The 25260-nt window shown below is 42.0% G+C and overlaps 1 protein-coding gene across 3 annotated transcripts in view; it reads left to right on the top strand.

Annotated features, from left to right (window-relative positions):
• Positions 1-25260, top strand: part of extl3 (exostosin-like glycosyltransferase 3) — a 35319-nt gene that overhangs the window by 4182 nt on the left and 5877 nt on the right. Inside the window, exons 1-3 of one of the 3 annotated variants that reach the window (XM_037087457.1) lie at positions 12383-12539; positions 20387-23020; positions 24064-24191. In XM_037087457.1, the coding sequence (XP_036943352.1) occupies positions 20882-23020; positions 24064-24191 (2267 nt within the window). In that variant the 5' untranslated portion in view covers positions 12383-12539; positions 20387-20881. Of the gene's footprint in view, positions 1-12382; positions 12540-18623; positions 18749-20386; positions 23021-24063; positions 24192-25260 lie in introns of those variants that run through there. The other 2 variants (XM_037087458.1, XM_037087456.1) reach the window with 2 other exon arrangements.

Raw genomic sequence — 25260 nt, 5'->3', positions numbered from 1 at the left:
ATTTTACATGACAACGTGAGAAATATGAAAAAAGCAGTGGATGATGATGGAGGTACCAAGCGTGGGCTGCGTCGCACACACACTTCAGCCTGCTCTGCTGATCACCTGCTGACACAAGGAAGGTGGTAGGCCAATGTTGCAATGGCATATGCAAAAAAAAAAAAAAAAAACTGATCGGGACATCCCTGGAAATAACTTACAGATTAATTCTACAATTAAAACAATCATTAAATGCAGCCCTAATTTTGTTTCTGACCATCAAGCAAAAAAAAAAAAAAATCATCACAGAGCCAGATGTTTTAATTTCCCATGTTCTTGTTATGGTTAGATTGTACCGCAGCATGCATTAATATGAACTGTTTGGGGGCACTCTGTTTCCCACTGTGGATGAGGATATTGATTTTTTTTCTCATAGCGGTGTGATTGCCGCACTGTTGTGAATGATCTTTTTTCCCTCCTGTGGTCGCATAGTAATGAAGAAACGCCACAATGCAGAATAATAGCAAAATCAGCATTGCATTATGTGACAAGGTACCTCTAGATGTGTTGCCCTCCTTAATCAAGGTCACCTGCCTGATTCTGCAATTTAATTGATTTTCATGTACATATAGATGCTGTTCTGTTGGCATGATTAGTAGTATGTGTTTGATCACTGTAGAATATTTACGCCTGTACAGTTGGTGATACCTGGACGTAAGAAGAAATGATTACCATTGAGCTACTAAATGGCATTTGCACATTTTCTTGGAAATTTAACCCCAAATGATGTTGTTGATTTAATATAAGCCAGTTTCATATACATATCTCTGCAAAATAAAGTGAAATGACGGTGTGAAAGCAGACAGAGCTACAGTACATAGTGAATTGTACTGTTTTGGTTCACTCTCACTGCTCTTACGAGATTGTTTTAAACCACAGCAGGCAGCCGATTTCAGCCTCCAAAACCTACTGTTCTCCACCCGTTAAGCACCAAACAGCAGACGCACAGGAATACATCTTTTAACCCAACAAAATTAGCATGTATATGCAGTCGACAATTAACTCTGTTTGCACTGCCAACGGACAAGTTTGCCATTCTGTTGTTTCCCCTTTTGTGTCATCATGAATGTGCTGGAAAAACGTGAAACAGTAGAAGGCAGCAGATCATAAATCTCATACGACAATATCCAGAAGATGTTAGACTTGTTTAAAAAAGTTTTTCAGCTAATCATTTGAATTAGACATTTGCTTTTCTGCAGCTGAAAACAGAAGTTGCCACCGAGTGAGACACCATGCTTCTTCTTTCCGATCTCTGGTGCAGACATCAGATCAGCTGACTCGGCTCAGGCTGCACAGAAAGCCACAAATAGTGGTTACTTTTCTTTAAATCTTTATCTTGAGTCTCTCTTCAAATTCAGCTCTGATTGGAGGATGTTCAAGTGCTGCTTGAAAGAAATGGATGGAACAATCTTAACAAGCCAGTGGCCTTGACTTTAACTTGGGTCACATCATCGCGCCTGAGAAGCCAAGAGAAAGTTGGCGTGTTCATCGGGGTGCTGTGTTCACATCACAGCTGAGCAGCTCCAGAGGTGATGAATGCTCCTGACTACTGCAGGGGTAATTGACCTGGGGAGGAAATCCCAATAATATACAGTCACATTGCAAACAGAATCCTGATGTTAGTGGGTTTAATTGGGTTTTTTGGCCAGTGTGACTGAAGGGGCATAAGTGACTGAAGGGGCATAAGTGACTGAAAGGGCATGCTTATTGCTTAGACTAACTCAACATGAGTGCAATCAGACTGCAACAGTCCTTGTTCAAATATTTCGACTGTTCACTGCAGGAAAAGATGTAATTGATAACATTATTGATGCTCTCGTTCAGCTGTCCTAGTAACTTATGCCAGTGCACCAGCATGCACAATACCAACGCCCTGGAACAGTGACATCTTTTTCTTTTTTTTTTCATCATCACATGTCAGAATATCTCCTGGGAAAATGGTTTATTGAGTGAACAGCCAAGGGAACACAAGCTAAATATGATGTCAAGTCCTCGCCCATCTGTTGCCAACGGCAGCTGATAGAAGGCGACAATTAGATGTGATTATCAGTTAGGGCTGACCCTAATGCGACAAAGCTTTTGGAGCGTCGCCACCGTTGCCATGATAATCAGCATCCAAATCAGTATTCAAATGCTTTGTTTTCCAATTTTTAATTTGTTTTTGTAAGAGGAAGGACACTTTATCTCGACTGCACAGAAAAATAGGCAAAAGACTGATGGAGACGAGGAACTGGATCACCTGTATGGTGTTTAATTAGTCTCATAACTTGTGTACTTAAAAAGAGCACAGAAGAGTATTTGGGATTGGAACACCATCCTCACGAGGGAGCATGTGCAGTCTGGTGAGCTTTACTCTCCCAATACAATCACAGAAGGGAGGAGGAGACAGTGGCTGATGTCTCCATCATGTCCTTGTCTCTCTTTAGACTGACGATATAAGCAATGTATAGCCTACAAGTACATAATGACCGCAAGTTTCTGTACGTGGGTAATTCTCACTGAAGCTCAGAAGTAGGGAGTTATTGTGGATCTGGACAAATGCAGAAACTGATTTATGATTATCTTTTGTTTGATCCCATTTAAAATGGCTACCTCAAGCCCCCAAAAATGGTGTTCATAATGAGAGTCATATCATGACTCTCATTATCGCTTGAAAAAGTAATCTAGCACTTACTTGTTTTTGGTGTTCAAGTGAGCTGTGTTGTGCTGTTTTTCAGGGGAAAACCTTACCAGAGTGTGGGTCAACTGATATGATTGTTTTGGGGCCAGTACAACACCAATTATTAGGAATCAAGGAGACTGAGAACAAGAATTTAGAACCCATTTGCAGTAAAAGTTAAAATCTTTTAGATCTTTGAGAAGAACAGTTAAGTAGACCTTTAGGGAATGTTAGTTGAGTTTTTTCCTTTTTCTGCTGCATTTATTTGACACATTTACATTTACAGATTCATATTGTTGTTTATAGGATGTTGATATAATTTATAGGCCTTGATGCTCTATCAGAGACAAAGTAGCATCATTTTAAATGAGTTTATTTTGTCAGCAATCTGACAGAAAAATCACCCACCCCTATTTTGAAGGTTGGATTTGGCAGTCAGTTTGTGGACGAGCTGTTCCTGGTCAGTCGCGACACCTATATACTCCAGATTGGTGCTAAAAGGCACAGTAAGATCCACCCACAACTTCCTTTTTAGTATGAACGTCCTTGGTCCGGAAGTTGTTCAAAGCCCTTTATTTTGAGCCTTTTGGCATTGCACCAATTTCAGGAATGGCGTCTTAATTGCAGGCCGGATTTTTGATTTTAGTCTGATAAAAATTCACAGGCCGGAGTGAAAGACTGTAGCTTTGGCTTTGACATTAATTGCCGTGTCCTTGTAACAAGGCTCTGGATGAATCATCGAGCAGATCCACCCCCTCCTGACTCGCATTCTGTCAAACTGTCCTGCTCTCGTCTGAGAAAGTGCAGAGGTTTAGCTGTAGTTGAATAGCTGCGTGTACCCGGTGCGAAAAAGTGAGGCCTCCGACTCCAATGAACATCTGCTTTAAGAGGCAGGAAGAGTTCGGCTACATTAACCTCGTACAGCTCGTTCCGTATGTTTGTTGATTGTCGGATTTTCTTTTACTCCACTTGGCAGGAGAGAAATGAATAGCATGAATAGAAGTCCTGACATGAACAGATTTAGTGGCCTCGTAGCCGTGAAAGGACGAGGAAAAAAAATGCTTGAAAAGAGAGACTAGTTTTATTTTTGGCAAAGTAAGTAAACAAGCAGTAGGATTTCACAGCTAAATCACTTCCCAAGCAGAAATTCCTCGAATAGAAACACCTATTGCCAACCTGTGGACCTTAGTTAGTGTACGTCAGTGTCAAGCTCAAGGTGAGGACAGTATGTGACTGAAGCATTTCCTCACAATAGTGTATTAAAAGAGTGGAAACTCTGTCAACATGAGGCCACTTTATCTCCCTGATTTCATTTTTTACTGTAGAAAGTGGCGAGTTGGATCAGTGCCCCTCGCTCACAATCCTGCCACTTGTTGTCGGGCATAAACAACACGACTTAAAGGTAGTGCGAATGCCCTACGTTGACACTCAGGTGCAACCTCTTTTGGGGTGGCACACTGCAATAATTCTCACATGTCAGGGGCTAATCACCCTGGCTCCCCTCCCAAAATCCATCACTATCTGGAGGACGAAGCTTGTGGGGTTCTGGCAGCTGTTGTCGGGCTGAGTCAATCTGTTATGGTCTCCGCCAGCCTGCACAGGAGGGGGAGAGGAAGAGCTCTCAGGAGGACACGGCATGCGGGGCTGCTGCCACTGCTATGGCGAGATAACAAGAGGATTTATTTGTTAGGAGGGCAGGATTTCAGGGCCTGCGTGTTACTTTTTCTGCGTTACCCACTAACTTGTTTTCTCTGTAAAATATTTGCAGGGGAAAGACGAGTTAAATGTGGGAGAGTGGAGTGTTTTTTCTTACACTTGTTGCACTGGTGCATCTAACTTTTTCAGTCAGTTGCACCAGCAGATAACACAGGTGCACCCAAGGGTACAATTCAATCTGATTTCCTTAAGTTCCAATATGTAAAAATGAACTAAAATGATCAACACAATGTGAAGAAATAACAGTTTTGACAAAAATTAATTAACAATCAATTGACCTTGTAACAATTTAATCTTTAGTCCATTAAATGTCATAGATTTCTTATTTGAAAAATGCAGATCACTATTTTGCAAAGTGCAAAGTGATGTCATTAAGTTGCCTTTTTTTCCCCAACCAACAGTCTAAAACCCAAAGACTCCTGATATACTAGACAACAGCGAAAATTTAAGAAGCTTAAAAAGTTAAATAGTTGGTGGTCATTTTCTTAAAGAATGAAAATGAATCTGTTAGTTGCAGCCATAAATGCAAAACACCGAAAAAAAAATGTGTTCCATTTGCACAGACTTCTCTTATCATTTTGCTCATAATGTCATGCATAGCTTAGCTTCTCCTGACATGTGACTTAACTACACTACATGCTGAAAGTATCAGCTGCTTCTTCTTATGTGACAGAAATGTCTAGTTTTTAGCTCAAAGCTGCAGTTGTTTTTTTTCATCAGCTTAACAGCCTCTTATCCACATAGAAAATGGTTGTGGCTGTGATGATATTTATGCAAACAGCATCAAAGTGATATATGTTGAGGTCGACCTTAGGAAGGAGGACAGTACTCTGTGGATTCAAATCACTTTTTAGCCAGACATCGGCTCTTTTTCTTTGTGATTATGGTGCCTCGCAAACGAGTCCTGTTTATGGATCGAGCTAAATGTGCTGATATTGCGTGACTGGCACACAGTGGTGGTTGATGCTTGGAGATGGAATTGGCCGAGACCTCACAATTAGATTCAGTCGGCAGAGCAAATATTTGCAGTCAAACTTCCATGTGCAGACTGCTCAGAGTGCACAGCTGTTCACAGCTTTCTTTTTTTCTTTCTTTTTTTTTTTTGAGGGCAGGCGAAGGAGAAAGGCATAATTATTTATTTACCGTGACATTTGTACATGTGAAACCATACTGAGAAATTGTTAGAGCCAAGTAAGGGAGCAGGTGTACTTCTGCTTTAAATAGGCCCTATTTTAGAGTAGATTTCTTTACTGGTTAAAATAATAAATAATAAAGTAAATGATGTCTGTGTTCCATTAAGGCGCGCCAGTAAGCCTTGTAAATGAGCCGTTAAGCACAATACCAGAGCTCTTACACACTGATGTAATTTTTCACACCTGTGTTTGGCAAGTGTGCTGTGAAAAAAAGACCTTGCAACATTTGTCTAATGTGGCATCATTTTATTTCTGAGAAAATCGTGAGAGTGGGTGTACAGAGTGTTTGACAACAGCTGTTGTCACCGAAGGTTTCATCGTCTCTCTCGTTTGTAGACAGTTGTTCACTACCACAGGGAAATCCCCATGATAATGTTGGTTATATCCGTCCCCAGTTGGAGGTACATGATATGAAAGCATTTGGAGGCTCGGTTTTAAAGCGCTTCATGTGCTGGTGTGTTCGTCTTTGAAGGATTGTGTCAGTCAGGTTCTGTCTTTCTGGCATCGTTTCCCTCTCATTCTTCTCCCATCCTAAACTTCCCTCTTTCTGTAGTATTGTTCTTTTTGTTCTTCTTTTTTAATGATTCATTTTCTGCGCTGTTTTTGTTTCATATTAGGGAAGCCACAGTTTTACAATATAAATATCTTTGTCTCTGCTTTCTCTAGGCTACAGCGAATCCTGTCCTTCATTATAGCTGTTTTTTATTTTTTACAACAATGTGGTGATGTACCTCGTCTGTTCAGACTTTAATGGCGGGTTATTTTACCCATCAACAGTTGCCAGATAATTTACTGCAAGAACTGTGATTGCTCCACTTGGTAGCGCCTCATTTCCACCTTTTCCTTCTGTGTTCAGAGGCGGTGCTAATACAAAGGATTGTGACCTGTAGTCTCCCCAGTAAACAAGCCACTGCTCTTCATGGGTTATACTCATTCAGAGGAGCCTCTCTCTGCTGCTGGCTCTTGTGGCCAGAGAGACTGGATAGGTTGGATGTCCAGTGGGTGGGTTGCCCCTCTGTGAATATCACCTTTTCGGAAAGCAGGTAACAGATCTCCCTGCAAACGCTCCACCTGTCCACTCTGCCTTCACTAGAGCCACAGCTGTGAGCAGGAGATGTGTGTTTACTAGGGAAACTACAGCTGGCAATGCACTGTATTCACCACCACCTATGTGCGACTATAAAGCCTTAAGGGTCTGTTTGGAGAGTCTTAGAGAGGAGAGAAGCAAACTGGCATGGCTTTACAGAGGAATGGGAGTATGTGGTGCAACATTATACCAGTAATATGAATAGCAGGGTTGGGAATCTTTGGCAATCTTACGATCCATTCCAGTTCTTGGTTGCCCAGTTGGAGTCAGAATAAATTTTCACTTGAAACGATTCTTTATTCAGAATCTACTGTCATTTGAAAATGGTAATAATTCCACCTTTTGCAGGCTATTTTTGACATTTGTTAATTGACTCTGAATCGTAGGAGATAAGAATCTATACTTGTATGTGAATCTTTTTTTTTTTTTTTTTTACTCATCCCTGATAAAAGATACAATCTCAAATCTACATACGACCTAGTTCTACTTAGGCCACATCATGATAAAATGGTATCCAAAACATAAGATTTAGTCTCATGATAACAATATACAATTAATAGATTGCCCAGAAAATGATTAGATATATATAGTAATCAAATCAAAAGCAGGTGTTACCTTTGTTTTTCTATCCCCCATGCACTCCTCTTAAAGTGTACTCTACTTACACACAGACACATTATAAAACTTTAGCTGTGATGTTGCCACAGTGGGAGAAAGAAAGAGGTTTCTTTTGACACACAAGAGCCTCTGTTGCAGTGAACTCGACATGTATTCAATCACAGAAGCAGCTTCCACTCTGGAATACAAAAAGACTCTTCATCTTCTCCCTGCCCTCATTCTTCTTCCTGTCTCAGGCAAACTGTTGTAACACTGAGCTGCTGAAGTTCTTCTAGTTGTGACGGCTGGATTCACTTTGCTCCAGGTAAAGCCTGATTACAGCCCAGGCGACTAATTAAGGCTGGCCCAGCCCTTCAAAATCGTGACGTTTGGGCTCTTGAAATGTCCCGAGCTCTTGATTAATGAAAGGAATTTAATTTTACTGCAGCAAGACCTGTTCGATATGCACCACCTGGTTAGACAAACTCAGACAACCTGTCTTACTTTGGCTCAAATCAGAGTACAACTATGAAGCTATAAATATTCATCTGAAATCTTTAATGCTTGTAGTGAGATATTCTGTTGAGGATGGAAAAGAACATTCCTCCATTCTTCTACAAATGAGTAAAAAAAAAAAAGTTTGTCAGATGTGATGCCAGTGAAAAAGACAGCTTTTGTTTACAAGGGATTTAATTGAAGGTGTGAACGAGAACTAGTGTATGTAGACGTAGAGAATTTGGTTTATGAAAACATATGTAGGCGATAACAAGCCACTGTGTTGTGAGTCAGAGTAGGCACTTACGATGCTTGTTAATTCAGCCAAATTCATCCTGAAATGAGTTTTTGTTTCAGTTTTAGGTGATGCTTTACTTGTTTCTGCCGGGGTGGAGGACAGTGTGTGACAGGCCTGTGTGTAGCCTCAAAATCTTCTGTTGCTTTTCATCTCTGCCTAAAGTAATTACGCAGACGCAAATGGTTAAATGAGTAGCACATGGCAGCCTGTAATTAGATTTTCGGTAATGAATGGGTCAAACACCAGTTGCAGGCATTTAGGCACAGAAATGTCCCACAGACTCGACAATATATTTGGTGGCTGGTGCGTCACAAGGGAAGTGGTCATACCCGATCACAGGACATGAATGAGAAGCTTGTTTGAGTTTTGGTTTGCTAAAAAAAAAAGTTCTTTCAAGAGATCTACGCCACCATTCAAAAGTTTGGAATATGCTGCCACAAAACTTTGATTTGATGCAGTCAGAAGTCTATAGGGTTGTAGCGGTAAACCATTTTCAAGGTATACTGTAGTATTGAGATGGACAGTTATTGAATTTGGCTTATATAAGATATTCAATTATATCTTATTATTTTTAAAAATCTATATATTTCAAGAAGGGATGCACATTTTAGGCAATTTCTTTAATTAATGGTTTGCTGTCTTAACAATTGATCATAGCTTAATTATTAATAGTACATTAAATTAAGTATTAAATACGCTTTTAGGTAACATTAAGATTTAAAAGAACTGTTGAAGTAAATAACCACATTACTTGAATCTCACAAAAATAATTCCTCAATTTTAATAGCGACACTCCCATCTGGCCCAAAGAAATCCAACCCATACTGATGCAACCAGATGGTTAAAATGTTTTTATATACGCTTGTATTGAAGGTCTTTTTGCATTTCACAAATTACAAACACTAAATACAGTTTCTCATTCCAGTATTTTGGATTTTATTTTGATGTATTTGAGAAGCAGGTGTTTGTAATTTGTAACAAGATACTTTTTGATGTATTTGTGCCTGTCTCTGATTGCCAGTTAATGCATGTTTGATCAGTTACATTCTTAACTTAATCAGTTAAATCATTAACATCCCTAATTTCAAGTTTATATCAAGTTTTATTTGTCAGGACACAATGTTATAGTTATAATAGTTATAGTAAAATAATAACAGTGCAGTACAATATAAAGTGATACCATGACACTGCAATATTTTTCTGAGATGGTTATTGTGCAGTGAAAAGCTCATACCGTTGCCTCCTTAGATGACTGAGAGGACTACTCTGTATTTTTGAATGACAGATAATAGATGTTATTATGTGTGAAGGGTTTGCAAAAAAGTAATGTAGTGTATAATGATTCAACCAGACTGACAACTGGAAATAAATGCCCCCCAAAAAAATCCACCAGATGAAGGACTTTTCCATTCGCAGATAGCTGTGATATCGGTCCAGTCACCCAAACCTAATATGAGCGTCCCAGAATATTTGAACTGTTAATACAGTAAATATTAACCAGTCAGTTCTATTCAGGAGTACAGATCTAATCGTAGATGACCGCCTATTTAACTGCCAGCCTTGAAAACCTATAAAGTAAACCTGACCTTTGTCCAAATGAGCCGTTTTCCATTTCAAGGAAAGAAGACAAGTCGGGTCTTGTTTAGCCACGTCACAGTTTGGACCCTTGGGGAACATTTGACCTTGCACCAAGATAATGTAGTTGTGCAGTGTTAAAAACAACTTACCCCCCACCCAAAGTTGATGAATATTTTAAAATGTGTGACACCGTCTGCAAATGTTCACTTCTTTTCTTTTCTGATCAGTCAACATTGTCGGCCCCAACTTCCCTGATTAATTCAGGAAGCTCATCAGCACTAATCAAGGAAGCTAATTTATTTGTGGGATCTGAAGGCAAACTGCCACACATATACAAGTGCACGTACAGATAATACAGATGCTTACTGTTTGTGACCACATAGTTTATCTTTCATCTCTGCAGATTTCTCTTTATCTTCCCCCTCCCTCCATCACCCCGCCTCACATTTTCTGCACTGTTGGATAAAGTGAAAATGATTTAAAACCACGTCAATAGTGGCTGCCGGCGTGTATTTACTCTCCACAGTCAGTCCAAGCTTTAGTGCCACAGCGGTTCCCTTTGCAGAGGCAGAAGACCTTCTGAAAGAACATTTAGGAAATCTCTTCTCACAGGCACTCTCCAAAGATACGTGAACCCAGAGATTCAGCAAATAACCTCATAATAAGCAATCCAGCTTCAATTTCAGAAGCAGGCCATGTAAGAAGAAGGAAAAGCCAGTGGTGAAAGCCAAGAAAATGGCCAAATGCTGCTTTTCACACCACACCAAGAACAATTACGACGTGCATCTTGCTTGGAGCCCGTCCGAGTCATTTTGTTTCACCTCACTTCTTTCGTCTTAAAGACGTAATTGTAGTGGTTTTTTTGGGGTTTTTTTTACATTAACATAAACACATTTGATAGCGAGTTTGTTAAAAAAGAACCGTCCTTCTTCATAGGTTACAGGACTTCAAAAAGCTGTACCAGAAGCTGAACCATAATTAAAGGAACGAGGGAGAACCAGCTCAAATTGCCAACGCTGCCCTTTTGTTTTTAAGGAAGAGCAAGGTAACAATGCCGTCTAAACTTTTTTTTTTTTTTTCTGAAACCGAAGGATACATAATTAAAATTTCGCCTACTGTGCGAGCTTCTGGGAAAGAGAAGTCAATTCAGAATTAAAAATGTCAGCGTGTCCCTTCAGAGGTTTTTTAAAAAGCTGCAGCTCATTAGCAAAATGTGAAAGCTGTTGTGTGCAGAAGAATGGGTGGGGGGGGGATCCTGCGAGTCTGTACGTCTGCTCTGATTCTAATTGGCTCTCACATTCTCAATTCTCACCAACACAGTGAGAGTCTGTCCTCGCCTCACCCCTGCAGGGCAGCTCGTGCCACGGCAGAGGCTTCGGTGACAGATTAGCACTTGATGAAAAGCCAGTGTGATGCATTTTGTTTATCACTCTCGCAGCCCAGTACGAGCAGAGCCTAGAAAGAAGCTGAGGATGTTCACAGATTGGTCCACGAGTGGGTTCAAGTTGCCAAAACAATACTCCAGTCAGCAGTACCTGAAATCTTACGCTATGTGGGCCGTAATTACCAAGCAATACATTTGAAATTAACTTTGAGTCAACCTCAGTTACCTCAAATTGTATTGGAAATTGCCCAAATATTGTTTAATACCATCTATAAAGATCTATTCTCCAATGAGCAGCTAATGAATAGTTGGTAAAGTCTTTAATTCTTTATTTTGAAATCTTCCCACATCTAATTTAACTATTTTTTCGTGTAGGATGCAATGTGCAAGATCATGGTGACTGTCCAAGGCAATTCAAAACAAAACAGGGAACCAATACAAGCCTGAACGCCAGCCTGCTGGTTTAAGTCATTAACGTGAGGATATTCATGATGGTGTCGAGTCACGATTATCTCAATAAGGAAAATGGAAAAAATAATGAATGCTGGTTTCTGCTTAACTTCTGCTGAAAAGGCCATTTTAATTTCCAACTGGTCTCTGTCCAACCAACTAACTTGATTCTTGATTATGAAGTTGTATTTGTCGGTGATAAGCAATTTATGACTTCAGTTTACTGACCTGCAGAATTTGGGCAGAAACTAGCTGCAAATTAAACTCTCTTCAATTTAGTGTCCTGCTGAAGGGAAGCTGAACGAAATAGGTATTTATTAACTGCTATTTGAAAATAGTCTTTGAAAGGTTTGAGTTTATTATTGTGGTAACTGGGGGGTTATTTTAAGGACACTTTTAAATGTGTTACTTGATAAGTGGTAGCTACTTACCATGAAATTTTGCAGATCTGTAAAATTAACTGCTACCCAATATTTTTGGACGCTCTGGACGATCTTTCTTGGCATACATATACAGTTTGTTTTACCTTGGCTTGTAAAAGACGAACATGTGCAACACCGCAAGGACATGGGCACCTTTTTATTTTTGTTCTAGAAGTGCTCTCCTGTGCAATCTTTGTCATATTGCGGAAGCTTGGGAGGTTGGAAGGCGCCCAGGCCCATCTGTCATTATGAACTCATTCCTTGTCTCCCTCACTGTCTCTGGTTATCTCTCGGTGTCTCTTTATGTTTCAGCTGCATCTATCTCCGTCTCCGCCCTTGCAAAGTAGTGCTCAGCAACATTATGAATATGCATCGGCAGACAAGTTGTGTGAGTCTTTAAATAACAGGGCAGTGACAGGTTTTCCATCTGTCTCCGTTCTGTCTTTGTCTCTCTGACTTTTCAGTGCACACACTGGGAGATAAATGTCAGCCCACTCATACATTTTGCACTGAGTAGGAGGTGGTCCACACGGAGGGCGATCTTAATTGCTCCTGTGCTGGGTCATCACGATACTCCTGATGATCGTAACGGCCTCATTGTCATCTCTTCAGCGTTATGAGGTAATAAAAGGGAGAGCAGAAAGCAGCACGAGCATCTCTGCTCTCTGCTAACACAGGTTGTGATGCTGAAAGTTTGATAGTGTTCGATTTAATAAAGCCTGCATGACAGAGTATTTCATTTTATTCGAGAACAATAAATGATGATTTGAAGCAAGCAGCTGTTTAAATTGGCCAACAATCACCAATTATTCTATACTGTTTGTAGCATTTATGCTAATTATCCATTGTTGTCAGTGTTGCTTATTGATTAGCAGCTATCAAGGCTAAAAAAGGGGACTTTATCCATGGTCCCAACATTTAAATCACATCTTTTGAATCACAAACCATGGCCCCAACTAAGAACACTTGAATTTTTGATTCATCTGTGTACGATTTCCTTTTCATTAAAGGGTACATGCCCATACACTCTCATCTGGTTTGGATTTTTCTCAGGGCTCTGATGTTTGCATGTGAGAGGGGAAACCCAGTTGTGTATACCTATGTGTAAAAACAGTTTCATTTTTGAGTTAAACTTGCATTTTATCATAATTTAACATTTTTACTTACTAATTAATCAATATATGATCAGTTTGATGACACCTCGATAAGGTCTTTACTTGTCACTGTGTCCATAACCAGAATGAGGCCTTATCCAGCACTCTGAAGCCAGCGAAGCTCATGCGAAAACTATAAGCTATAAAATGCACAGAAGAGGTGAAAAAGGTCAGTAACATGTCCTAAAACTGCTCATGACATCTTCACCCTTTTGTCCAGTGCGATAACCCAATGACGATGTAGTTAAAAATAGGTATAACAAAGGGAAAAGAAGAATCCTTGTATTTGATGTAAGGAAGGGAATGAATTCCCCTAAGTAAAGGCATGCTTTCTCATTAAGGGAGAGGCATAAGCTAAAAAGCCTCAGCTAACATTGCATGTCGACCACACTGCGATCTTTCTCATGGTCAAACAATTGCACATGCACGTGCATGCAAGTGCATTCTGTATAAGCTGTAGCCACACGTGAGATTTTCACAGCCACATCTGGCTCCATCATTTCACCTGAACCTTAATGTGTGTGTATATATAGATGTTCTGTTTACCAGGAAATTAACCTCCAAAAAATCCACACCTGTAATTAAATATAATATGACACATTGAATGATTTGTACGAGAGAGAAGGAAAATCATGCATTTGATCGTCTAAATTAGCGAATTGTGGACGATCAACCAAGTGTGTCAGCACTAAATCAAATCACATCAGTTGTTCTGCCTAATGACAAGAAGAATTAGGCGTCTTAGATCTGTCTTCCCTCCTTTTCATTACCTTCTTGACTACTACTCCACTGTCACCTCTGTAATTTACTAGTGAAAAAGGGTCCTTGAGATGGTTCAGTCAGCCGTCTGCAGATGAGCTGTGATCCATGGCTGCAACAGCTGCTCCCCTCACACAGAGTGCTCTCCCCCTGCAGCTGCCTCCATCTTTTCTTATTTCCATGGCCTCCACAGGGAATGCCCTACCTCGATCCTCTCCATGAAATCACAATTAATTAAGGGAAGGGTTGTCTGCAAGCACAATGAGCTAGAGCCCCTTAAAGGGGGAAATGCATCAGGGTAACCTGGAGTCCCAGCAGGCGTAATGGTTTTCTGAAGTGCAGCAGCATCACCTCCAGAGGCCTGTGCTCACTGCTGCAGTAACCTGGAATTGTGTTTATTGGTATTTACAACACCATCACGCACTGAAGTTCTCCTCTTTTCTTTAAAGAACAGCTTCAGACTGCAACTAGCTTTTTTGTTGTCAATTTATCTACCGACAATTTTTTTGGTTAATCATTTGTGTCTAGAAAAGTGAGCCCAGTGGTCTTTAAGGAGAAATATTTGAATCTCTTGATTTTCGGTAAAACCTATATTAAACAGAGACAAGTGACACATCCACACAACAGAGCAGCTAGAGAAAGGAGGCAGTCTTGGGAGAAAATGACTTGACTGAATTGTTTCAGCTCAGTCATCAAAAGACAGTTGGAAGGTTATTGGAAAGACAGTTCATAAGAATTCAAATGCTGAGTCACACCCCTGACCAGCCAAGAAAATCTTTAAAAAAGGTGAAAAGCTAAACACTCTCAGTGTACTCAGCATCTATTGTAATGTAATACGTGCGCATAACATTTATTTATGGGGAAAGAATAAAATGCAAGTTATTTTTCTTATTGATTCCACTGTGTTTACGATAAGTGTTCCCAGCAGTACAGTATAACCTCCATGCTGCTGCGGTGGAAGTGCTAAGGGGCTGACTGTAGATAAACACTCAGGTATTAATATGTGCAACTCTGCAGAAATAGTCCTTGCTTTGTCCTTGGACAGTTTAATTTCAGACTGTTGTCATTTGGATGTACTGTAAGTTAAAATGTGTCTGACTATCTGCAAAACTGATGACATTCAGCCTCGGCAGCAGTTTGAGTGTAGCAAATATAAGCATGCTAACAGGCACAACTAAGATGTTGAACCTGAATATAAACCATGATACCTGCTGAACATTAACATCTTGGGATCGTGATTGTGAAAGCACGAGCACGAGGATGTGAAGATTAAACAAAAAGCACGCTGTGCCGGAGTATAGCCTCCAGCCCAGCAGCCCAGCAAGACCCCAAATAGCAGATTGCTCTGTTATTGTTTGTCTTTGTTTATTATTTATTTTCAGATTGATTTAGCTGTGAGTTACTGGCGACACAGTGGGGAAGTGTGTTTGAAGTGGTTTGGGAAATCTCTGTCAGTCTTATCATTAGAAGTTAGCTATTTTTTCCTTGACATTAAAAGAAAAATCAAAGATCCATCTCCTTAATATTTCAGACATTGCAGTAGCTACCTCTTTCAGCCCTGCTGCCTGGGGCCTTATTAAAAATACAAGCTGTGTGATCTCGCGGTCGGCCCTGAAATCCCTCAGTACGTCTCAGTATCTGTCAAAAAGCACAGTCAGATGCCTCCCAGGCAGGCAGACAAAAACGCCCTCGCGCTCAACTCTTGTTGCAGGACAGAAACTTCAGCTTTCACTCATTCACAGTTGGCTCCTGCTGCCTTTCACCGTCTCCCCCCGTTGAGAAGTGAGCTGATTGTGGTCAAGTGAAAACCTGTTAGATTTGGATGACGATTCCGTCCGTGCTTCCTGTTCCTTCATAGACAGGAATTTGTGTCTCGGCCAGTGTGCAGAGAGACTGTTCAAACATTTATACAAGTGCTCCCCCTCAAACGTCTGGGAACTTGGAAGCGGCGTCCCACTTCCTCGTTCTCTCCGGCTCTGTGCTCGGCACCTGCTGCTGTTATTCCTTTGACTTCAGATGAGGATTTTTTGCCCAGACCTGCTTCGCATGAATCGCAACATGATGCATCTCGGAGTGCCTACGAACATCACATTCTTTCACACTCCCTTGACTTGGCATGAGCGAAGGACTCGAGCTTGATTGATGTGAAAGCGTGTGTTAAATGCATCCTGCCAGTTTTTATACGTCTAAATCAAATTAACAGAATGCCAGACTAATGCAGCCTGCGCTATTCATAGGCCGGAGCAGTAATTTGCTGACTAAGTCATTGCTGGCTCAGTGCTCACCGTGTGGAGCAAAAGGTTTTTTTTTTTATCTGGGTCATCAGAGAGGCGGCTGTGTTTTCGGCTTCCCGTCTCCCCTGAGAAACTGCCGACCACTTGATTTGAAAGTGTTTGTAAGGGCTCGCGTTTATGGAAAACTTGTGTTGATTTCCAGTGTTAGTAATGAAATAATTAAACTATAATATAGAGATTAGTCTTCATCTGTGAAGAAATGGGAAAAGCAAATGGACATGATTGTGATCTGTTATTTGGACACCGCTGCTGTGTGTCCTCCACGTAACAGTGTATCTTCACACTTTGTTATATAAGGTGAAGGCAAGGACGGGCATGTCAGTATCTCTCACTGAGCACAAGTATTTTTTTTTTTTTCTTTTACAGCTCACTCTTACACCTGTGCTGCCTTGTACGCCTAAAGCCTACAAGTGGAAAAAAATGGGAAAGAAGAAAAAAAACCAAAACAACGGCAGATGCGTAACGCCAAACTGCCTTGCAACTCGGCGGTTGGTAATGATGGCATTATCATTGATCCTCACGAGCTAAGTCCAGAGCGATCAATGCTTTCCTGTGTTTCTATATGCAGGCAGCAGGCGGATTAATCCGACTGCAGTGGAGAGAAGACATCCTGTAGATTAGAAAGCTACAACTGAAAAGATTATGATTTAGTTTGTGTGTGTGTGTGTGTGTTGCTCTGTTTCCCCCCAGAAGCAGCCACGGGGCAGAGCTTTAAACCAGCATGTTTTTTGGCTGCAGATTAGACTTAGCAGCAGCGTTTGCCAGCATCTGTCTGCCATTACCCCTGTGACACTGGCAGTCATGCAGCAATTAATCAGTCTGCTGTGATAGTTGCCTCTCGGTCACTCTGCACCTCGGGCACATCACTGAGCAGCGGGATGAGGGTCAGCGTCCAAAGGGTCACATGTCCTGGGGCTTTTTACGATACATGTTCCCTCCTTACTGCTCCGAAATCCACTGGCCTGTAGTTACTTTGTAGGACTGGAGCCTCTTATCTAATCTTAGCCTGGATTGCTGTGTATCCTCGCTGGACTGCAGCTGCACCTTTTTTTTCTAGCTAATAATTCTACGTACATTTATGCCTGTACCTCATTAGTACTGGTGCTTTTTATTGCTACATGAACATGAGTCCTTTGGTAGTGTTTCTCTCAATTTTTCAGTGTGAAAATGTGTTGCTTTATTTCTGAATATCTCTTAGTTTGGACTTTCAAAGATTTGTCACATTAGGAATAAAAGATTGATTGACTAATCGCAAAAGAAATGACAGATCAAGGCTGGGCAAAATGTAAATAGAAATGGATCATTAACAGGATAGGGGACTTTATACAGTGGATTCCAAAAGTCTAGACCACATTGAAAAGCTATTATATTTTCACATAAATGTGGAAAAAATCAAAAAGTTTGAAAACTCTGATTTAAAGTGAAAGTGTTGGAAGTCAAATTGTTATTCTAAACAAAAAGGGGCTTTTAGGCATTAAATTAAGGAGAAACTAGATGTTTCTAAGGAGGCAGTGCATGGATCTCTTGAACGCTCTGAAGAAACTGGTACCAATACTGGCTTGTCACAGATATATTGGTACCAGCGTACATGGCATCAATTTGTACCGATACGCATTATACCGATACTGTTGTTACGGCATTCTGTGTTCAGGTTTTGCGCCCGTCCGTCCCGTTCTTGTGGATGCAAATCTTGAGAATGCCTTGCTGACACAAATGTCCACTTTGACTCGAGTTTGAAATGTTTACATTTGGGTGTTGTAGGTCAATGGTCAAGGTCACAGGTAATGGGACGTTAAGAGATTTTATCATTTAATATATCCTAAAAATATAGCGAGAGTATGTTCAGGTCATATCGCTCAGCCTTATGACAGAAATCTTTCCTAAAAAAAAAAAAGTCGCTAACTATTTTTGGTATTCAACTGTTTGTTTCACTCTGATTTCAGCTTCTTAAATGTGATGATATTATACCCTTTCCAGTTATTTTTTCATTGTAAACAAGTACTGTTGTCTTTTGGATTATTGGGCAGACAGAACAAACCATAATGTGAAGTTCGCATTATTTTCTTACAAAATGATTAAACTGTTAATCAAGAAAATAATCAGGAATAAAAAGTCCAAAATAATTGATAATGAAAGGAATGGTTAGTTGAGAGGAATAATGAAACACAAGTGGGTATAAAGTATGTTACAATTCATAAAGACAAGTGTATAGTCATCACATGGCCTGGTAGAAAGTATTGAGCAGCAGGAAGTGATTTTAGGGAAGATGAAACATGTGCCAGTCACATAATTGGCCACTATCTTTCCTCATTCCTCTCCTTGACAGGCGCACACACACGTGCCAGCTGTATTGCAAGATGCTGTTTCTCAGGAGAGTCGTGGCTGGAACAGTAATCTCCAAACATCAGAAATGCCAGTCACATGGAGGCGGCGGGGAGATGTGATTACTTGACTCGGACAGAATGAAAGATGGCTTTTTTCCTATGTTTGTTTTTAAGATGCTATCTGTGTGTGTTGTGATCTAACCCCTGCAGTAATGAAAGCATTACGAGCACAGAGGGTTGACTTCATCAGTAGCCCAGGGAATAATGTCCTTATCGAGAGGAGCTGTTATGTCGGCAAGGTAAACACCACCTGCCTTTCTGTTCGCCTCTGGTGTCTGTGACTGCGTCGCTCTGAACTGTTCAATCAAGGCTAGCCTGCTGCGTCGCAGGGTTAGTAATGCGTTTGATAAAGACTGTTTGGCAATTGGCCTATCAGTTGACATCCTTGGGGCTTGTGCTGTTGTGTGATTCAGCTTGAGCTCAGAGAGCAGACTGTCTGCTGCTCGTGGAAAGAAACAATCTGTGCTTAAATTAAGACCATGCTCATGAAGTCTGTCGGAGCTGCCCGTTTTAGGGGGAGCTACTTCCATTTCTGCTGTTGCTTTTAGGCATTCTTATTAAAACATCCGCACACTGAAAATGCAGCTCCTGAACTCTTGAATTTTTCCTACATTCTGAAGGTGAAAATGAGCTAAAGAGGAAAGTGTGTAAAACAGGTATTATATCCTGAAAACTCACCTCCAGTAGCTTCAGGAATATCTTGGAACACCTGGCTGAAGCTGAGTAGTCTGCATCAGAAGGTGTAGATGGTTTCCTTTGTGAAAAAGCCTGAGCCTTTTTATCTCCTGAGCTAGTGAGGAGAATTCCCCATCACTGTCTTAGATGGACCGTTATCAGGGATGCTCAGTAATTTGAGTCGGTGATGAGGTCGGGATGCAGAAAGAGGCCTTTAATGAGATTTGCTGGAGGGGCTGTGGGTGTTGGCTCGCCCACTGTGCGTACGGTAGTTTACGAGTGATAGCTCTTCTCCCCTCTTTCATACTCTCACCATGCAACTTTGAGAGAGAGGAAATTGATAGAAACAGATACCCCCTGGTGTTCTGCACCACACTCATGTTTTTTTTTTTTTTTCCTGGACGAGGCAATTATGAACAGAATGCAGTGGAAAACAGGGTGAGCTGCGAGACTGGCTTTATATAGAAACTCTTAAGTGGCTGGCTATGGACAGACTGTATATAAATATATATGTTGTTGTGTGGACCCTGCAGCCGAGAACATCTTTGTCTGTGGAAAAACAAGCAAGTCACTTACTGCAAAAAGAAAAAAGACCGCAAGTTTGCTTTACTAAAGGCTGTAATGTTCCTTCTGATGAGATGTAACTATGTACACTTTGAGCTGCCAGTACTTTAAGTGTATCCATTTCCTGCTTTCATACTTGCATTCAACTAGTTACTAGTTACTTTGCAGATTGCAGGCTGCATCAGAGCCAAAGTAGCACTTTTCTTTAAGTAATTGATTTAATTATCAGTTGAATAAAAATAATCACTGATTGGATAGTGAATTTTACATTTTGTCCTCAGTATGGTTGCAGCAATATCTAAATAAATAAACGAATATCGACCGTTATCATGTGTAGTTGCACATCTATGCATCATCTAGTGAATTCTATCACATTAATGTATCTGGAAATACATTTATTTTAAGTTTGTGTCAAGCTTTCCTCTGTCAGGACAATACTTTGTGTGTTTCTCTGATCAACAAGCTTACATTCCTTTTAAAGCGAAGTATGTAGAATATGCATTATGTGCAATATTTTTGGGCACTGCCTCAAATAGCCTCATTCTTTATTACAGTTAAACAGCTGTCACTTTGATCTTGGTTCAGATATTTATTGATTCATTGTTACTCATTGTTTTGTCTGTTATTCTCTCTCCTAGGTTACTGTTTTGAGAGGAGAAGATTCCAAAAGCCCTGTCTCCAAAGGAGTTCCTGACAAGGGGCCAGAAAATGAGCAAATCCCAAACAGAAGTAACTGGCCCACGGAGCTGTCACACTGACATGTGAGCGGCCATGCCCTCGCTGCAACATACATCGAGGGAAACCCCTCTAACCACGTGGGATTGTTTTCTGACATAGATTTTTAAGATTAGCTGGACCCGACAGTAGAAATGGCATTAGTTTGTGTGGGCTATAATACATCAGAGTATATACTAGAATACAGGTGAGGCCGAACCCCGATTCAACATCCGCAGGACGCTGAAGAGGAATTGGACGGCCTCAGATGACCTTTACAGAAAGACAGAGCTACAGCCAAGCTTTGATGATTTAGTATCCACCCCACTGCCTTGCTGACAAGGTCACACCATGGCTGCTGCTGATCCCCATAGCAACGGTTCCTTGGTGGGGCAAGGAGCAGCCTGAGAGAGTCAACAATGCAGCGTAACGGTGGCGGGGTGGGTGCCGGTGGTCAGCCATGGGTGTTGCGACGCGTGCGCCTCACGTGGCTCAGTTTCATGCTCTTCTTCATCCTGGTCTTTTTCCCACTCATCGCCCACTACTACCTCACTACCATAGACGAAGCTGGGGGTCCTGATAAGCGCATCTTTGGGCCGCGGCCTGGTGGCGAACTGTGCGAGGCCAAACATGTGCAGGATCTGTGCCGAATCCGTGAGTCGGTCAGCGAGGAGTTGCTGCAGTTGGAGGCCAAGAGGCAGGAGCTCAACGGGGAGATCGCCCGACTCAACCTGCGCATTGAGGCCTGCAAGCGCAGCATTGACAGCGCCAAGCAGGATCTGCTGCAGCTAAAGAATGTCATCAGCCAGACGGAGCATTCCTATAAAGAACTAATGGCCCAGAACCAGCCCAAGCTCTCGTTGCCGGTCCGGCTGCTGCCAGACAAGGAGGACCCTGGACTTCCACCGCCCAAGTCTGCGCGCTCATGTCGTCTACGCTCCTGCTTCGACTACGCTCGCTGCCCTCTTACATCTGGGTTTCCTGTGTATGTCTATGATACAGGCTCATATCCATGGGCAGACTATCTTGACCCACTGGTGAAGCAGGCGTTTGCAGCGTCTGTTAAGAGTAACATTTATGTAACTGATAACCCCAGCATTGCCTGTCTGTATTTGGTGCTGGTAGGGGAGCTACAGGAGCCCTCGTCCTCCCCAATGCCATCTCCTGCAGAGCTGGAGAAGCAATTAAAAGCTCTCCCATACTGGAGATCTGATGGACACAATCATGTACTGGTGCATCTCTCTCGAAAGTCCATGACACAGAACTTCCTGTATAATGTGAGCACAGGACGGGCAGCAGTTGCTCAGTCCACCTTCCTGGAGCAGCAGTACCGTGAGGGCTTTGACTTAGTTGTGTCCCCTCTGGTTCATGCCCTCTCAGAGCCAAACTTTTTGGAAGTGCCCCCTCAAGTTCCTGTAAAGAGGAAATACCTCTTCACCTTCCAGGGGGAGAGGGTGGAGTCACTGAGGAGCAGCTTACAGGAGGCACCCCCTCAGTCTTTCGAAGAGGAAATGGAAGGCGACCCACCAGCCGACTACGATGATCGCATCATCGGTACCTTAAAGGCGGTGCAGGACAGCCACTTGGACCAGGTGCTGGTAGAGTTCACCTGCAAGAACCCGAGGCCAAGTTTGCCAACTGAGTGGGCTCTTTGTGGAGAGAGGGAGGATAGGCTGGAGGTGCTCAAGGCTTCAACTTTTGCCTTGGTGATCGCTCCAGGGGATGGACAGCTGGTGGCCTCAGCAGGTTGTGGGATGAGACTCTTTGAGGCCCTAGAAGTAGGGACCATCCCAGTCGTGCTGGGGGACCACTCCAGACTACCCTATCACCAGTTTATTCGATGGAGCGAAGCTGCCATTATAGTCCCCAAGCCTCGTGTCACAGAGCTTCACTTCCTGCTGCGCAGCCTATCAGACAATGACATGTTAGCTATGAGGCGGCAGGGCCGCTTTCTGTGGGAGACCTACTTCTCTACCTCGGAGAATGTTCTTAACACCCTCCTGGCCAGCATCAGAACAAGCATCCAGGTACCTGCGGCACCCATCAAAGAGGAGCCCGCCCACGAGATTCCTCACAAAGCGGGCAAACTGGCAGGAACTGATGCCAACCTGGCTGACAATGGCGACCTGGATTTGGGTCCCGTCGAGACTGAGCCCCCCTATGCCTCTCCACGCTTTCTCCGCAATTTCACATACACAGCTGCAGACACCTACAGAGCATGGAATCGGGCCCCAGGGCCCTTCCATCTCTTTCCTCACACTCCTTTGGACCCTGTGTTGCCCTCTGAAGCCAAATTCCTCGGCTCAGGTACTGGTTTCAGGCCTATCGGTGGAGGTACAGGAGGCTCAGGAAAGGAGTTCCAGGCAGCTCTAGGAGGTAACGTGCCTCGAGAGCAATTCACAGTGGTCATGCTGACGTATGAGAGGGAGGAGGTACTGATGAACTCTCTGGAGAGGTTGAATGGACTTCCTTACCTCAACAAGGTGGTGGTGGTGTGGAACTCGCCCAAGCCTCCTTCAGATGACCTTCTGTGGCCAGACATTGGCCTGCCAATTGTGGTGAGTACTCCCCAGAAGAAGAGGTTCTTAAGTAAGGAACACATCTTCTTGTCCTGTGTCTCTAAAATGCCTAAAACAGTATACTATACCATTTCTAATGTATCAGAGTAGGTGCAGAGTTTAAGTACATCACATTGAGCTCTTTGCATCAGTACCTCTTTGAAACTCTGCAGGAGTCCTCACAAATTACCAGAAGCTTTACTAAGAGGATGTAAGAAGTCTGACAACCATGAATAATAAAATTTGGGCGTTTGAATTAAGCCTTAAAAATAAAATATCCCTCTTCACGCCATTTGTTTGTGATGGAGACTGTGTACGAGTGGCAAAGGAGTGCTAATGGGTTGAATCTGGTTGAAGAGGCTGTGATGCTTACTGGCACTAAGATTCAAAGTGTTTGTACAATGATTTCTAAATGGTACATACATTGATTGTCTATCAACATAACTGGCTCTTAGAGTCATATTGAGTCAACCATTTATCATTTACAAACTATTTAAAGCAGCTTAATTCAATATTTTCGTAATAAAAATGGATAAAATAAATATGTGAAAGGGGTTGCTTGTTTGATGTACCCACAGAGAATTATCACGCAGCTCTGCAGTTCCTCTCACTTCTCTGAAGTGTTTTCACATCATTCAGCTCATTACTTTAGTTTTCCAGCACACAACCTTACTGCTTTGATTCACTCTTACGGCTTTCCTGAGGCTCATTTTCAGCCTTAAAAAGAAGCAGTGTTCAGCCAAAAACTCCCAAAACACTCTGTACACTACCTGCCCAGCTTCAGACCAGTATCTGTCAACTAGCTGGTGAAGAAAGTGAAGCACTGAGCAGCTATTTTCACAGCAGTTTGCCCAGTCCAAGCTCAAATTGTTTATTTTTTAAAATGTTTGTTTACAGCGTGTTTCTGCTGCCTCCTAGTGGCCAAAAAAATCAGTTAGTGCAGGTTCATATTAGTCAGGTAGAAGATGGATGACTTTACCAACCAGAGCTGCATTGTGTGCAGCAATGTTGTTGCTAAGCAGAATGTCGCCTTGCGCTTGCAGGTTGTACGCACAGAAAAGAACAGCCTGAACAACCGCTTCCTCCCCTGGGACGCCGTGGAAACTGAGGCCATCCTGTCGATCGATGATGACGCTCATCTCCGCCATGATGAGATCATGTTTGGGTTCAGGTCAGTGGTGATGACAGAATGAGGAAGCGTGGTTGGGCATTTGTCATTACTATGTAGCATTTTACTGTGCCTATAAAAGGTTTTCACCCATCTTGAAAGTTTGCATGTTTTACCGATTTACAACACTGAATGAATGTTGATTTCATATTTTTGTTTTTTTGATCAAAAAATACATGCATACAACTAGAGCTCTATAGAGTTAAGTGCTCAACTGTTTAAATGTACGATATTTGCTATAAAAACATAACTTTCTTTGCGAAACATCCTCGCACATCCTCTGCCATATTTTGGGAATTGTAGGTGCACAAAAGTTATTCACCATTTGCTACACCTGGCACGCCTGCTTTCTCCGTGGATATCCCTTGTTTCCAAGCAGCATTATGCTAATGATATGGAATTGGAATACTCCACCCCAAAAGTTGACTGCACTGGTTCCTTAGGATTGTGACCTGACCTAGGATTTTTTGATACTGTTATTGGTACTCTGCAGTTCCAAAGCAGAAATGCTCAGCCAGTGATAATTTAGCTGATTTTCATCAGACGGTGTCTGAAATACAAGTTGCAGTACTTATGATGAGCATTGCTGTGAAGACAGTTTTGAATACAAAACTGCAGTAAAATAGAGGCTACATCTCCTGAGAGGAGTTAAAATGTCCAGAAAATGCAGAAGCATCACATTCCTGAAAACACTGAATAAGACAGTGCGACTGAGCCAACCACCAGAGACCGAGCCAGAGAAAATAAAAGGGAAACATGCTGTCAGTGCCGTGTATTTATGATTCATTTGCTAATACTGTACTCAGATAAGCTGAAGGCCATGGTTAAACCAATTAGAGTGCGCCGTTATGCTATTTCTGTGCACCACCCCTCCCTCTCTCAGACTTGTCTACAAGTTGGTGCTGCAGCAGCTTGTTCAGGCAGGCAAAAATTGGGGTCATTTGTCATGAATTATTTTGGCTCCCCCAGAATTACCCAGGAATGTTTCCTCACCTGCACTCTCGAGTGTTAAACATCCGAGTGGTCTCACATGAGCTTGTTTACAACGTTCGATGTGTCTTCTTATGTGTTT

Source organism: Acanthopagrus latus, chromosome 22, assembly GCF_904848185.1.
Source record: "Acanthopagrus latus isolate v.2019 chromosome 22, fAcaLat1.1, whole genome shotgun sequence".
NCBI classification, from domain to species: domain Eukaryota; kingdom Metazoa; phylum Chordata; class Actinopteri; order Spariformes; family Sparidae; genus Acanthopagrus; species Acanthopagrus latus.
The sequence above is the reverse complement of the archived record's forward strand: the minus strand, read 5'-3'. Positions and strand labels throughout refer to the sequence as shown.